The sequence below is a fragment of the Mugil cephalus genome, chromosome 23, assembly GCF_022458985.1.
Source record: "Mugil cephalus isolate CIBA_MC_2020 chromosome 23, CIBA_Mcephalus_1.1, whole genome shotgun sequence".
NCBI classification, from domain to species: Eukaryota; Metazoa; Chordata; class Actinopteri; order Mugiliformes; family Mugilidae; genus Mugil; species Mugil cephalus.
Genome location: NC_061792.1, coordinates 15410466 through 15425473, shown reverse-complemented (window position 1 = coordinate 15425473; position 15008 = coordinate 15410466). Strand labels below are relative to the sequence as shown.

Sequence of the window (15008 nt, the reverse complement as noted above, 5' to 3'; positions counted from 1 at the left end):
ACCAGGGAATTCGTGAAGCATATTAATTTTGCTTTAATGGTGTAAATACACCACACAGACTTCGTTTCCTGCTGATTATTGGGTGATATACCAGATTAAAAATTTTAGTTCAGAAATGTGCTGAACAAGATGTCCTTTACTATAACTTACTACATTTTCTAGTCAGTATTAGATAGTTTTGATTTTGTTTTTTGTTTTTTTATTGTGGTTTATTGTTAATTACCATTGCTGTTACCATGTTTGCCATTAATTAATGAATCTACGGCAACCACTGTATTATTTGATCTATTCAGTGTTAGGTGAGTATTTTGGGCATCATTGTAGTTGGACTGTACAGTTTTGACATATTTCTTTGACGTTACAGGTACTGTAGACTATTTGCTGCTGCACTACTGATCACAGTAAGTACTTTTATTTATTTTAGTATGTTTATTGAAGCATAACAGTCAAGTTTGCAATAATGTTTTCTTGTCAGATATGTGCACATCAGTGTAACGACTCAGTGTAACTTCTGCAGTGACAAATCTGATTCCCTGACTGATTTTTACTCTCACCTTAAAGTTCACATTAAAGAAGGACGAGCAGTTGCATGTCCTTTTCTGCACTGTGGTATGACATTTACTGTGGTATCAACTTTTACATCTCATTTGTCCAGAAAACATAAACAAAGTGCAGAGGGAAATTTAATGGTGTCCATCATTGACCCAGCAGGTGCAAGTGGAACAAGTGGCACTCATAATGATAGTGACTTGTTGGGTGACATGCAGGTTGATGCCACCAGCTACCAGCAAAAAGATGACAACAGTCAACCCACATGTATCCGCTTTGCTGAGAAGACTGATGGACTTTCACTGGGACTTCATTTAAAATGTAATAACTGTCAGAACTCCACAAAGAAAGCAAGTTCACCACAAGGTGCTATGATTTCTGAAATTTGTCTTTGTCTTATTTTGAAACTGTATCTCTTAGAGGCTGCTTTACTGCAAATCATTTTAAGTTTCATTATCTGAACTGTTATGTTGTGGTCAGTTTCAAGTCAGTATTTCCAAGTCTGAATGCCTTGTTCTTTTATTATTTCAGCAAAAAGCCAATGGGTTGTTTTTTGTTGTTGTTTTTTAATAGAAAGAAGGCCCTGTCTGAATGTTCTAAATGTATGCTAAAATAAAAGCCAAGGTGCATTAAGGAGCTGTGTTTCTTTCACATTGCAATTACATGCTGATCTGTTCTAAATTCACAAAGCACATTTTGTTGTAGTTTGTAGATTTTGACTGATAATGTATTTTTAAATAGATTATCTGACTGTAAAATATTGCAAAAATAATCTTAAACATGTCAAATTTACAGTAACATGATGGCAAATGTGCTTTAGTTCCTGACTGTTTTTGTACAGGAAAGTGATTTTAAAAAACAGTCCCATACTGTATTTTTCACGAACAGTATAAACTGTGAAGCATGTGACAGTAAAAAGATGTAAATTTTACGGTAAAATAATGGCAACCCAGCTGCCAGTTGTTTACTGTTTTTTTACAGGAAAATTTCTAACAGTGCAGTTTCATCACATCTTTATGGTTGGTAGAGTTGAAAATGAACTGTACCACAGTCATCACTATTATTAACAACTGTGTGTCTGTACTTGGTACATTTGTTATTCAGTAGTATTCAGTAGTAGTAGTAAGATGCAGCAGGTAATGTTTTAATTGTACAGTAATAAGTTTATCTCCTCTATATCTGTCTAGATGCACTCAGGAAGTATTTACAGACGCCCTAACAGCTGCTGGAGAGGGACCTTCTGATACAACATCAACACTAACACCACTCTGTGAAGCATGAACGTTTAGCCAGTTGTTGGTGGTCTCTGACACGCTGCTATGTTGTTGTTGTTAGCTTATTATTATTATTATTATTGATGTTGAATGGACTGAATGGAACAACTTTGTTAGTGATTACAGTAAATGTTGCTATTTATCAAATAAAATGTTTATTTGTACAGTGTCTACTTTATATCCTTTATATCATTTAAGTGAACTAACATGACACAACAAACCTAATGCGGTGGCGTGACAGTATGGGTTTACTCTATGTCTGAATACAGATACAAGTCAGAAGTCATGCAGCAGCAGCATGAACCACACTGAAAGTCAGGTTGAAGCAGGTGAGTTGTGTAACTGCATGTTACAGCTGAAGTCATATTACTGAAACAATACTACTAGTATTCATAGTTTATACTTCAGATGTGTTTATTACCTGATGTCCTGTAATTTATAAATCACTGAAGGATTTGTATCTAAATTTGCATGTGAGTTTGAGTCACTTTCAGGTGAATGAACAAGCACAGCACCCTGTCACCCTTAACTGTTTATCTGCAATAATCCATTATACTATCTATCTATCTATCTATCTATCTATCTATCTATCTATCTATCTATCTTGTTCATATTGCTGTTAATCCTTTGACTCAATGTTCTGGAGGAAGAGACTGAAACACTGAACCTTTCTACTTAGTGAAGACACAACTGATTTTAAACCAAGAATCAACTAAAGATCATGATACTAATGTAAATAAAAAGAGCATTTTAAACTAATATCAACTACTTTAATTGATCTCTTGTTGGTTTGTTGAATCTGTAATAAAGACTGAGTTTGATAAACTGATCATACATGGATAGAAAATCAAAGACTTCAAGACAATAAGCAACTAAACCAGTCCAATAAATATAGTGGAGTAAAGAGAACAATGTTTCCCTCTGAAACAGACCAGACAGGAAATCTAACTGAAAGATGAGTCCATGAGGAGAAAGTCACAATGAGGAAATATATTAGTGATGAGAAAGAAACAGCACAGGAATATTTAAAAGAGATTAATGATGTTAGAATGAATGGAGCTTGAAATATTTCCACAACTTGTTTTCAGAGCACATCTCTTCTTGTGTAGAGTTGATGATGTAAAGAAGAAGTGATTTACCTGAGCTGTGAGATATAAGGCAGACACTGCAGGAAACTCCTCACTTCACTCTCTCCATGTGAGCAGCCTCTCAGCTCCACTGGGTTCTTCTCTGATTGGAGTTTCATCACTTCCAGGAGGATGGAGGTCTTTCTCTCTGAGAGGTCTATCAACCAGACTGTAGGAGACTGGAAAACTGACTGTAATGATGGAAGGAGTCTCAGACCTGTTTTAGTCTCATAGTCCTTCACATGGGAGAACAGATCCAGCAGGAAGTCACCATGAGATTTATAATCCATGTATATGTAATTAAGAGGGAATTCATTTCTGTTTAACACTGATGATAACAGCTCCACTATCTTCTCTCCTGTCTGATTTTCTCTCTCTGCTGCTGCACAGAACAGATTCATCAAGAACCTGGTTTCTTCATGAAGATATAAACTCTGACGATAGAACCTGGAACAATAAGAAGGAAACATTTAGAGATGATTTGATGTCAGCTGCATAAATACAACCACACACTACTGATGGACTCCATCTAGTACATGTCTGTCCTGGAGAGAATGAAATGACATTTTAAACACATGTTTCATCAGAGCAGCTCAACATTGTTTTTAGTCTGTTACTGACTCACAACAGTACTGGGTCCACATGTAACAAGAAGATTTCATGTGATATGATATTATAACCGTTTCATATGTGAGTCTTACTGCCCTGAGTTTGGGTTATAAGATGTATTGTAACATTAACAGGTAACAGGTTATTGATCACAGGTATTAAGCTGGAGGTTGATTCAAACCCACAGGTTAAAGGGTGAATATGTAAGTTTAGGTTTAGTCAGCTGTGCAGAAACAGTTGTGGTTGGTTCATTTGCACTAAAGGTTCATGTCTACAATTTCAAAAGAGATATGAAAAAGATTTTTGTTTTTTAGATTTAATTTTCATGAGTGAATTATTGTATTTTCTTTAGGTTTCATTAATTTCCCTTGTAATAATAAATTGTATATAATATAGTTGACTTTTCCTTTGTCGTTACATCACACCTGTTAGTAGCAGGAAAAAGCCAAAGTGAGGTAAACGCTACATTTCTGTTTGTAACACAATCTCAGTTAGCAAAGATTAATACATTATCTAATACTGACGTTTAACATTAGAATAGAGTTTCAGTTTGTTTATGCTAAAGAACTCGAGGCACTGTACAACTGTTCACAGATACTTTGGGGGTGCTACACTGATCTTACTTGAAAGAAGTACATGAAATGAGAGAAAAAACGACTCAACAATTTTACCTCTATCCCTACCCCGCTCACGTACCCCTCTCCCCATTCCCTGATGCAAGTCCCTAGTTTTTCACTTTTGTAAAGTGTACTTATTATGTGCTTGTGTTGCTGAGGTTTTTTTCATGTTCCCACACTGTACTCCTCGAGGAGCATAGTATGGGGGTTGTTTTTATTCTCCTCACGTCACTCTGCATCTCTCTTTTCCATCCCTGTCTTCCTGTCCTGTCTACCCCCATTTTGTCAAAGTGTATGTATGTTTTATATGTATGGACGGGTTGATAGCTAATTTCACTGGTACTTGTACTAGTGACAATAAAGGGTTTTTTGATTGATTCAAAATATGTGAAGGCAGTGGATCATGATCATCTAGAGAATAAAATAGATATAGTAGAGTTGATGATGTAAAGAAGAAGTGATTTACCTGAGCTGTGAGATATAAGGCAGACACTGCAGGAAACTCCTCACTTCACTCTCTCCATGTGAGCAGCCTCTCAGCTTCACTGGTTTCTTCCCTGATTGGAGTTTCATCACTTCCAGGAGGATGGAGGTCTTTCTCTCTGAGAGGTTTATGGACCAGACTGTAGGAGACTGGAAAACTGACTGTAATGATGGAAGGAGTCTCAGACCTGTTTTAGTCTCATAGTCCTTCACATGGGAGAACAGATCCAGCAGGAAGTTACTACGATAATCATCATCCATGTCATCGTCATTTAAAGGGAATGTTTGATATGTGCAGACTGATGATAACAGCTCCACTATCTCCTCTCCTGTCTGATTTTCTCTCTCTGCTGCTGCACAGAACAGATTCATCAAGAACCAGGTTCGTTGATGAAGATCTGAACTCTGAGGATCAAACCTGGAACAATAAGAAGGAAACATTTAGAGATGATTTGATGTCAGTGTTACGACTTGGCTCCTCAGTGAGGAAACACTAGAGCGGGAGGAAAAGTTTAAACAACAACAATAACAACAAAACAAAATAAAATAGAATTAAAAATAAACAAATAACATAAACAAGTAAATAAACATATAAATGAATATAAGATAGATAGAGCAATAAAAACAATAAAAAACATAAATGTCAGTATTTAATCATTAACAAAAGGCGCTGGACAAGGCAGGAAATACAAAATACAAAAATCAAAAAGAAATCATCCACATGGCATGGAATCTAGGATCGTGGCATAGAAAACAAGAACATGGCGACATGGAAGAGACATTAAGGACGTGACCAGGAACAAAGGGAAGGCAGGGCTATAAATACACATGAGGGCTGAGGGACGACAAGACACAGGTGAGACGCATGACGACAATCAACCCAGGTAAAATCAATGAATAACCAAGGGACAAGGAGGCACAAGACAGGAAACCCAGAACTTCACAAAATAAAACAGGAAACAGAACACATGACACAGACATGACAAAGCGCAAGGAGACACGACAGAAAGGAAACTAAGAAACTTGACAAAATAAAACAGGAAACATCAAAATATGAGCCCAAAGTAAAAGACAGACACAGAACCTTGACAATAAATAAATGGAGAGTTAGCCCAGCGTACTTCATTCAAGTTAAAACAGACATTTAAGACTGATTAAAAGCTAAGCTAAAAAGGTGGGTCTTAATAAAGTATCAACACTCTGTGCAGCCCTGGGTCCTCCCTCCCTCCACAGACGTGGGCCATAGAACTGACAGGATGCCTCACCATACTTCTTTGTCTTGACTCTAGGAAGCACTAAAAGGCAGCTACCAGAGGAGCTCAGGGCTGCAGGGGTCGATACGGTAAAAGCTGATCTGATAAATATGAGGGACCAAGACCATTAACACATTTAGAAACCAATAAAAGAACCTTCAAATGGATCCTAGAACACACAGGGACCAGATGCAGCATCTTAAAACTGGGGTAATATAATCTCTGTGTTTCTGGTCATCATCAGCACACATGGTGCTGAGTTTTGAAGGAATTGTAAAGGATTCATGTCTTTTATGTATAGAGTTGATGATGTAAAGAAGAAGTGATTTACCTGAGCTGTGAGATATAAGGCAGACACTGCAGGAAACTCCTCACTTCACTCTCTTCATGTGAGCAGCCTCTCAGCTCCACTGGTTTCTTCTCTGATTGGAGTTTCATCACTTCCAGGAGGATGGAGGTCTTTCTCTCTGAGAGGTCTATGGACCAGACTGTAGGAGACTGGAAAACTGACTGGAATGATGGAAGGAGTCTCAGACCTGTTTTAGTCTCATAGTCCTTCACATGGGAGCACAGATCCAGCAGGAAGTCATTACGATATTTCTTATTGTCATCACTCATGTTTCCGTCCTTTAAAGGGAATGTTTGATATGTGCAGACTGATGATAACAGTTCCACTATCTTCTCTCCTGTCTGATTTTCTCTCTCTGATGCTGCACAGAACAGATTCATCAAGAACCTGGTTTGTTGATGAAGTTCTGATCTCCGAGGATTAAACCTGGAACAATAAGAAGGAAACATTTAGAGATGATTTGATGTCAGCTGCATAAATACAACCACACACTACTGATGGACTCCATCTAGTACATGTCTGTCCTGGAGAGAATGAAATGACATTTTAAACACATGTTTCATCAGAGCAGCTCAATATTGTTTTTAGACTGTTACTGACTCACAACACAAACACTAATCCTGAGTGTGAAATGACTGTAAACTGATTGAATGGTCTCTGTCATTTGATTTGTTGGATGAATGGAGAGAGTAAAACACTAGATAGAAACTATCTACAAATAGTGGTTGGTTTATATGCACTCAATGTTAGTGTCTACAATTTTATTGACTTTGAAAAAGAGTTTAAGGCTTAATTTTCATGAGTGAATTATTGTATTTTCCTTCAGGTTTCATTAATTTCCCTTGTAATAATAAATTGTATATAATATAGTTGACTTTTCCTTTGTCGTTACATCACACCTGTTAGTAGCAGGAAACAGCCAAAGTGAGGTAAACGCTACTTTTGTGTTTGTAACACACTCTCAGTTAGCAAAGATTAATACATCATCTAATACTGACTTTAACATTAGAATAGAGTTTCAGTTTGTTTATGCTAAAGAACTCGAGGCACTGTACAACTGTTCACAGATACTTAAGGAAGTGCTCCTTAAGTATCTGTGAACAGTTAAACAGTCGTACACACTGATCTCATTTGAAAGAAATACATGAAATGTGAGAACAAGCGATTCACAATATGTGAAGGCAGTGGATCATGATCATCTAGAGAATAACATCGATATAGTAGAGTTGATGATGTAAAGAAGAAGTGATTTACCTGAGCTGTGAGATATAAGGCAGACACTGCAGGAAACTCCTCACTTCACTCTCTCCATGTGAGCAGCCTCTCAGCTCCACTGGTTTCTTCTCTGATTGGAGTTTCATCACTTCCAGGAGGATGGAGGTCTTTCTCTCTGAGGGGTCTATCAACCAGACTGTAGGAGACTGGAAAACTGACTGGAATGATGGAGGGAGTCTCAGACCTGTTTTAGTCTCATAGTCCTTCACATGGGAGCACAGATCCAGCAGGAAGTCACTCTGATATTTATTCTTGTCCTCATACATGTATCTCTCATCTAGAGGGAATGTTTGATATGTGCAGACTGATGATAACAGCTCCACTATCTTCTCTCCTGTCTGATTTTCTCTCTCTGCTGCTGCACAGAACAGATTCATCAAGAACCTGGTTTGTTGATGACGATCTGAACTCCAAGGATTAAACCTGGAACAATAAGAAGGAAACATTTAGAGATGATTTGATGTCAGCTGCATAAATACAACCACACACTACTGATGGACTCCATCTAGTACATGTCTGTCCTGGAGAGAATGAAATGACATTTTAAACACATGTTTCATCAGAGCAGCCCAACATTGTTTTTAGACTGTTACTGACTCACAACACAAACACTAATCCTGAGTGTGAAATGACTGTAAACTGATTGAATGGTCTCTGTCATTTGATTTGTTGGATGAATGGAGAGAGTAAAACACTAGATAGAAACTATCTACAAATATCCAGAGAGGATCAACTAACTCTACAGTCCATATCATGGACACTAGTAGCTTCACCTTCATCCTCATATGACACATGAAATCACAGTTATGATCCACTACACCTGCAGGTGGAGACTCAAAGTGATGATGACTCCTTGGTCGGGCTGGTTCTACCTAATCTGGTGCCTGAGGTGGTGACAGACAGGTTGTCATCATACAGTCAATGGTTGTTATTTACCGGATGTGTGACAGTGTTTCTTTTGGTCTAGCTCATGGTTACCAGGCTAGGTTGACAGTAGGGCAAATTACCATATATGGTCACTTCTTCCAGTGCAGTCAAGAAGTGGTTTACACCCACACACTCAGCAAAGATCACTGTTCATCATGGAACACGTCATTACAGCAGATGTAGCTGATATATATGTTTCACTCCAAGCTACAAACCTTGAGAGGCCTGTTTAACACGCTGAATAATGACAACCATAACAAGAATAGCTACTTAATTAGAAGGATAAATAAATCATGACAGGACTCAAATTGTCTGTGTGCTCCTCCACCAGTGTTCTGTTGGTTCTCATCCTCATCTGTATGTTTGATTTAGTGTTTCACTCCAGTTTCATCACATCTTCATGGTTGGTAGACTTGAAAATGAACTGTACCACAGTCATCACTGTTATTAACAACTGTGTGTCTATGACACTGTTGTTGTTGCTGCTTAGTTCTCCTCCTACTGTACTTGGTACATTTGATATTCAGTAGTATTCAGTAGTAGTAGTAAGATGCAGCAGGTAATGTTTTAATCGTACAGTAATAAGTTTATCTCCTCTATATCTGTCTAGATGCACTCAGGAAGTATTTACAGACGCCCTAACAGCTGCTGGAGAGGGACCTTCTGATACAACATCAACACTAACACCACTCTGTGAAGCATGAACGTTTAGCCAGTTGTTGGTGGTCTCTGACACGCTGCTATGTTGTTGTTGTTAGCTTATTATTATTATTATTATTGATGTTGAATGGACTGAATGGAACAACTTTGTTAGTGATTACAGTAAATGTTGCTATTTATCAAATAAAATGTTTATTTGTACAGTGTCTACTTTATATCCTTTATATCATTTAAGTGAACTAACATGACACAACAAACCTAATGCGGTGGCGTGACAGTATGGGTTTACTCTATGTCTGAATACAGATACAAGTCAGAAGTCATGCAGCAGCAGCATGAACCACACTGAAAGTCAGGTTGAAGCAGGTGAGTTGTGTAACTGCATGTTACAGCTGAAGTCATATTACTGAACAATACTACTAGTATTCATAGTTTATACTTCAGATGTGTTTATTACCTGATGTCCTGTAATTTATAAATCACTGAAGGATTTGTATCTAAATTTGCATGTGAGTTTGAGTCACTTTCAGGTGAATGAACAAGCACAGCACCCTGTCACCCTTAACTGTTTATCTGCAATAATCCATTATACTATCTATCTGTCTATCTATCTATCTATCTATCTATCTATCTATCTATCTATCTATCTATCTATCTATCTATCTATCTATCTATCTATCTATCTATCTATCTATCTTGTTCATATTGCTGTTAATCCTTTGACTCGATGTTCTGGAGGAAGAGACTGAAACACTGAACCTTTCTACTTAGTGAAGACACAACTGATTTTAAACCAAGAATCAACTAAAGATCATGATACTAATGTAAATAAAAAGAGCATTTTAAACTAATGTCAACTACTTTAATTGATCTCTTGTTGGTTTGTTGAATCTGTAATAAAGACTGAGTTTGATAAACTGATCATACATGGATAGAAAATCTAAGACTTCAAGACAATAAGCAACTAAACCAGTCCAATAAATATAGTGGAGTAAAGAGAACAATGTTTCCCTCTGAAACAGACCAGAGAGGAAACATAACTGAAAGATGAGTCCATGAGGAGAAAGTCACAATGAGGAAATATATTAGTGATGACAAAGAAACAGCACAGGAATATTTAAAAGATCTCAATGATGATAGAATGAATGGAGCTTTAAATATTTCCACAACTTGTTCTCAGAGCACATCTCTTCTTGTGTAGAGTTGATGATGTAAAGAAGAAATGATTTACCTGAGCTGTGAGATATAAGGCAGACACTGCAGGAAACTCCTCACTTCACTCTCTCCACGTGAGCAGCCTCTCAGCAACACTGGTTTCTTCTCTGATTGGAGTTTCATCACTTCCAGGAGGATGGAGGTCTTTCTCTCTGAGGGGTCTATCAACCAGACTGTAGGAGACTGGAAAACTGACTGTAATGATGGAAGGAGTCTCAGACCTGTTTCAGTCTCATAGTCCTTCACATGGGAGCACAGATCCAGCAGGAAGTTACTACGATATTTCTTATCGTCATCACTCATGTATCTGTCATCTAAAGGGAATGTTTGATATGTGCAGACTGATGATAACAGCTCCACTATCTTCTCTCCTGTCTGATTTTCTCTCTCTGCTGCTGCACAGAACAGATTCATCAAGAACCTGGTTTGTTGATGAAGTTCTGATCTCTGAGGATGAAACCTGGAACAATAAGAAGGAAACATTTAGAGATGATTTGATGTCAGCTGCATAAATACAACCACACACTACTGATGGACTCCATCTAGTACATGTCTGTCCTGGAGAGAATGAAATGACATTTTAAACACATGTTTCATCAGAGCAGCTCAACATTGTTTTTAGACTGTTACTGTTTCACAACACAAACACTAATCCTGAGTGTGAAATGACTGTAAACTGATTGAATGGTCTCTGTCATTTGATTTGTTGGATGAATGGAGAGAGTAAAACACTAGATAGAAACTATCTACAAATATCCAGAGAGGATCAACTAACTCTACAGTCCATATCATGGACACTAGTAGCTTCACCTTCATCCTCATATGACACATGAAATCACAGTTATGATCCACTACACCTGCAGGTGGAGACTCAAAGTGATGATGACTCCTTGGTCGGGCTGGTTCTACCTAATCTGGTGCCTGAGGTGGTTACAGACAGGTTGTCATCATACAGTCAATGGTTGTTATTTACCAGATGTGTGACAGTGTTTCTTTTGGTCTAGCTCATGGTTACCAGGCTAGGTTGACAGTAGGGCAAATGACCATATATGGTCACTTCTTCCAGTGCAGTCAAGAAGTGGTTTACACCCAAACACTCAGCAAAGATCACTGTTCATCATGGAACACGTCATTACAGCAGATGTAGCTGATATATATGTTTCACTCCAAGCTACAAACCTTGAGAGGCCTGTTTAACACGCTGAATAATGACAACCATAACAAGAATAGCTACTTAATTAGAAGGATAAATAAATCATGACAGGACTCAAATTGTCTGTGTGCTCCTCCACCAGTGTTCTGTTGGTTCTCATCCTCATCTGTATGTTTGATTTAGTGTTTCACTCCAGTTTCATCACATCTTCATGGTTGGTAGACTTGAAAATGAACTGTACCACAGTCATCACTGTTATTAACAACTGTGTGTCTATGACACTGTTGTTGTTGCTGCTTAGTTCTCCTCCTACTGTACTTGGTACATTTGATACTCAGTAGTATTCAGTAGTAGTAGTAAGATGCAGCAGGTAATGTTTTAATTGTACAGTAATAAGTTTATCTCCTCTATATCTGTCTAGATGCACTCAGGAAGTATTTACAGACGCCCTAACAGCTGCCGGAGAGGGACCTTCTGATACAACATCAACACTAACACCACTCTGTGAAGCATGAAAGTTTAGCCAGTTGATGGTGGTCTCTGACACGCTGCTATGTTGTTGTTGTTAGCTTATTATTATTATAATTATTGCTGTTGAATGGACTGAATGGAACAACTTCGTTAGTGATTACAGTAAATGTTGCTATTTATCAAATAAAATGTTTATTTGTACAGTGTCTACTTTATATCCTTTATATCATTTATTAAGTGAAGAAACATGACACAACAAACCTAATGCGGTGGTGTGACAGTATGGGTTTACTCTAGGTCTGAATACAGATACAAGTCAGAAGTCATGCAGCAGCAGCATGAACCACACTGAAAGTCAGGTTGAAGCGATGAGTTGTGTAACTGCATGTTACAGCTGAAGTCATATTACTGAACAATACTACTAGTATTCATAGTTTATACTTCAGATGTGTTTATTACCTGATGTCCTGTAATTTATAAATCACTGAAGGATTTATATCTATATTTGCATGTGAGTTTGAGACACTTTCAGGTGAATGAACAAGCACAGCACCCTGTCACCCTTAACTGTTTATCTGCAATAATCCATTATACTATCTATCCATCTATCTATCTATCTATCTATCTATCTATCTATCTATCTTGTTCATATTGCTGTTAATCCTTTGACTCAATGTTCTGGAGGAAGAGACTGAAACACTGAACCTTTCTACTTCGTGAAGACACAACTGATTTTAAACCAAGAATCAACTAAAGATCATGATACTAATGTAAATAAAAAGAGCATTTTAAACTAATGTCAACTACTTTAATTGATCTCTTGTTGGTTTGTTGAATCTGTAATAAAGACTGAGTTTGATAAACTGATCATACATGGATAGAAAATCTAAGACTTCAAGACAATAAGCAACTAAACCAGTCCAATAAATATAGTGGAGTAAAGAGAACAATGTTTCCCTCTGAAACAGACCAGAGAGGAAACATAACTGAAAGATGAGTCCATGAGGAGAAAGTCACAATGAGGAAATATATTAGTGATGACAAAGAAACATCACAGGAATATTTAAAAGATCTCAATGATGATAGAATGAATGGAGCTTTAAATATTTCCACAACTTGTTCTCAGAGCACATCTCTTCTTGTGTAGAGTTGATGATGTAAAGAAGAAATGATTTACCTGAGCTGTGAGATATAAGGCAGACACTGCAGGAAACTCCTCACTTCACTCTCTCCATGTGAGCAGCCTATCAGCTCCACTGGTTTCTTCTTTGATTGGAGTTTCATCACTTCCAGGAGGATGGAGGTCTTTCTCTCTGAGAGGTCTATCAACCAGACTGTAGGAGACTGGAAAACTGACTGTAATGATGGAAGGAGTCTCAGACCTGTTTCAGTCTCATAGTCCTTCACATGGGAAAACAGATCCAGCAGGAAGTTACTACGATATTTCTTATCGTCATCACTCATGTATCTGTCCTCTAAAGGGAATGTTTGATATGTGCAGACTGATGATAACAGCTCCACTATCTTCTCTCCTGTCTGATTTTCTCTCTCTGCTGCTGCACAGAACAGATTCATCAAGAACCTGGTTTGTTGATGAAGATCTGAACTCTGAGGATCAAACCTGGAACAATAAGAAGGAAACATTTAGAGATGATTTGATGTCAGCTGCATAAATACAACCACACACTACTGATGGACTCCATCTAGTACATGTCTGTCCTGGAGAGAATGAAATGACATTTTAAACACATGTTTCATCAGAGCAGCCCAACATTGTTTTTAGACTGTTACTGACTCACAACACAAACACTAATCCTGAGTGTGAAATGACTGTAAACTGACTGAATGGTCTCTGTCATTTGATTTGTTGGATGAATGGAGAGAGTAAAACACTAGATAGAAACTATCTACAAATATCCAGAGAGGATCAACTAACTCTACAGTCCATATCATGGTCACTAGTAGCTTCACCTTCATCCTCATGTGACACATGAAATCACAGTTATGATCCACTACATCTGCAGGTGGAGACTCAAAGTGATGATGACTCCTTGGTCGGGCTGGTTCTACCTAATCTGGTGCCTGAGGTGGTTACAGACAGGTTGTCATCATACAGTCAATGGTTGTTATTTATCAGATGTGTGACAGTGTTTCTTTTGGTCTAGCTCATGGTTACCAGGCTAGGTTGACAGTAGGGCAAATGACCATATATGGTCACTTCTTCCAGTGCAGTCAAGAAGTGGTTTCCACCCAAACACTCAGCAACGATCACTGTTCATCATGGAACACGTCATTACAGCAGATGTAGCTGATATATATCTTTCACTCCAAGCTTAAAACCTTGAGAGCCCTGTTTAACACGCTGAATAATGACAACCATAACAAGAATAGCTACTTAATTAGAAGGATAAATAAATCATGACAGGACTCAAATTGTCTGTGTGCTCCTCCACCAGTGTTCTGTTGGTTCTCATCCTCATCTGTATGTTTGATTTAGTGTTTCACTCCAGTTTCATCACATCTTCATGGTTGGTAGACTTGAAAATGAACTGTACCACAGTCAGCACTGTTATTAACAACTGTGTGTCTATGACACTGTTGTTGTTGCTGCTTAGTTCTCCTCCTACTGTACTTGGTACATTTGATATTCAGTAGTATTCAGTAGTAGTAAGATGCAGCAGGCAATGTTTTAATTGTACAGTAATAAGTTTATCTCCTCTATATCTGTCTAGATGCACTCAGGAAGTATTTACAGACGCCCTAACAGCTGCTGGAGAGGGGCCTTCTGATACAACATCAACACTAACACCACTCTGTGAAGCATGAACGTTTAGCCAGTTGTTGGTGGTCTCTGACACGCTGCTATGTTGTTGTTGTTAGCTTATTATTATTATTATTATTGATGTTGAATGGACTGAATGGAACAACTTTGTTAGTGATTACAGTAAATGTTGCTATTTATCAAATAAAATGTTTATTTGTACAGTGTCTACTTTATATCCTTTATATCATTTAAGTGAACTAACATGACACAACAAACCTAATG

The 15008-nt window shown here is 37.8% G+C and overlaps 1 protein-coding gene across 12 annotated transcripts in view; it reads right to left on the bottom strand.

The window, feature by feature from the left end:
• Positions 1-15008, bottom strand: part of LOC125000627 — a 45322-nt gene that overhangs the window by 21000 nt on the left and 9314 nt on the right. For 9 of the 12 annotated variants that reach the window (XM_047576173.1, XM_047576175.1, XM_047576178.1 and 6 more), the window contains 6 exons: positions 13140-13583; positions 10355-10798; positions 7516-7959; positions 6244-6687; positions 4643-5077; positions 2963-3397 (listed from right to left, as the gene is read on the bottom strand). In XM_047576173.1, coding sequence (XP_047432129.1) covers positions 2963-3397; positions 4643-5077; positions 6244-6687; positions 7516-7959; positions 10355-10798; positions 13140-13583 — 2646 coding nt within the window. The remainder of the gene's footprint in view (positions 1-2962; positions 3398-4642; positions 5078-6243; positions 6688-7515; positions 7960-10354; positions 10799-13139; positions 13584-15008) is intronic. The other 3 variants (XM_047576183.1, XM_047576182.1, XM_047576184.1) reach the window with 3 other exon arrangements.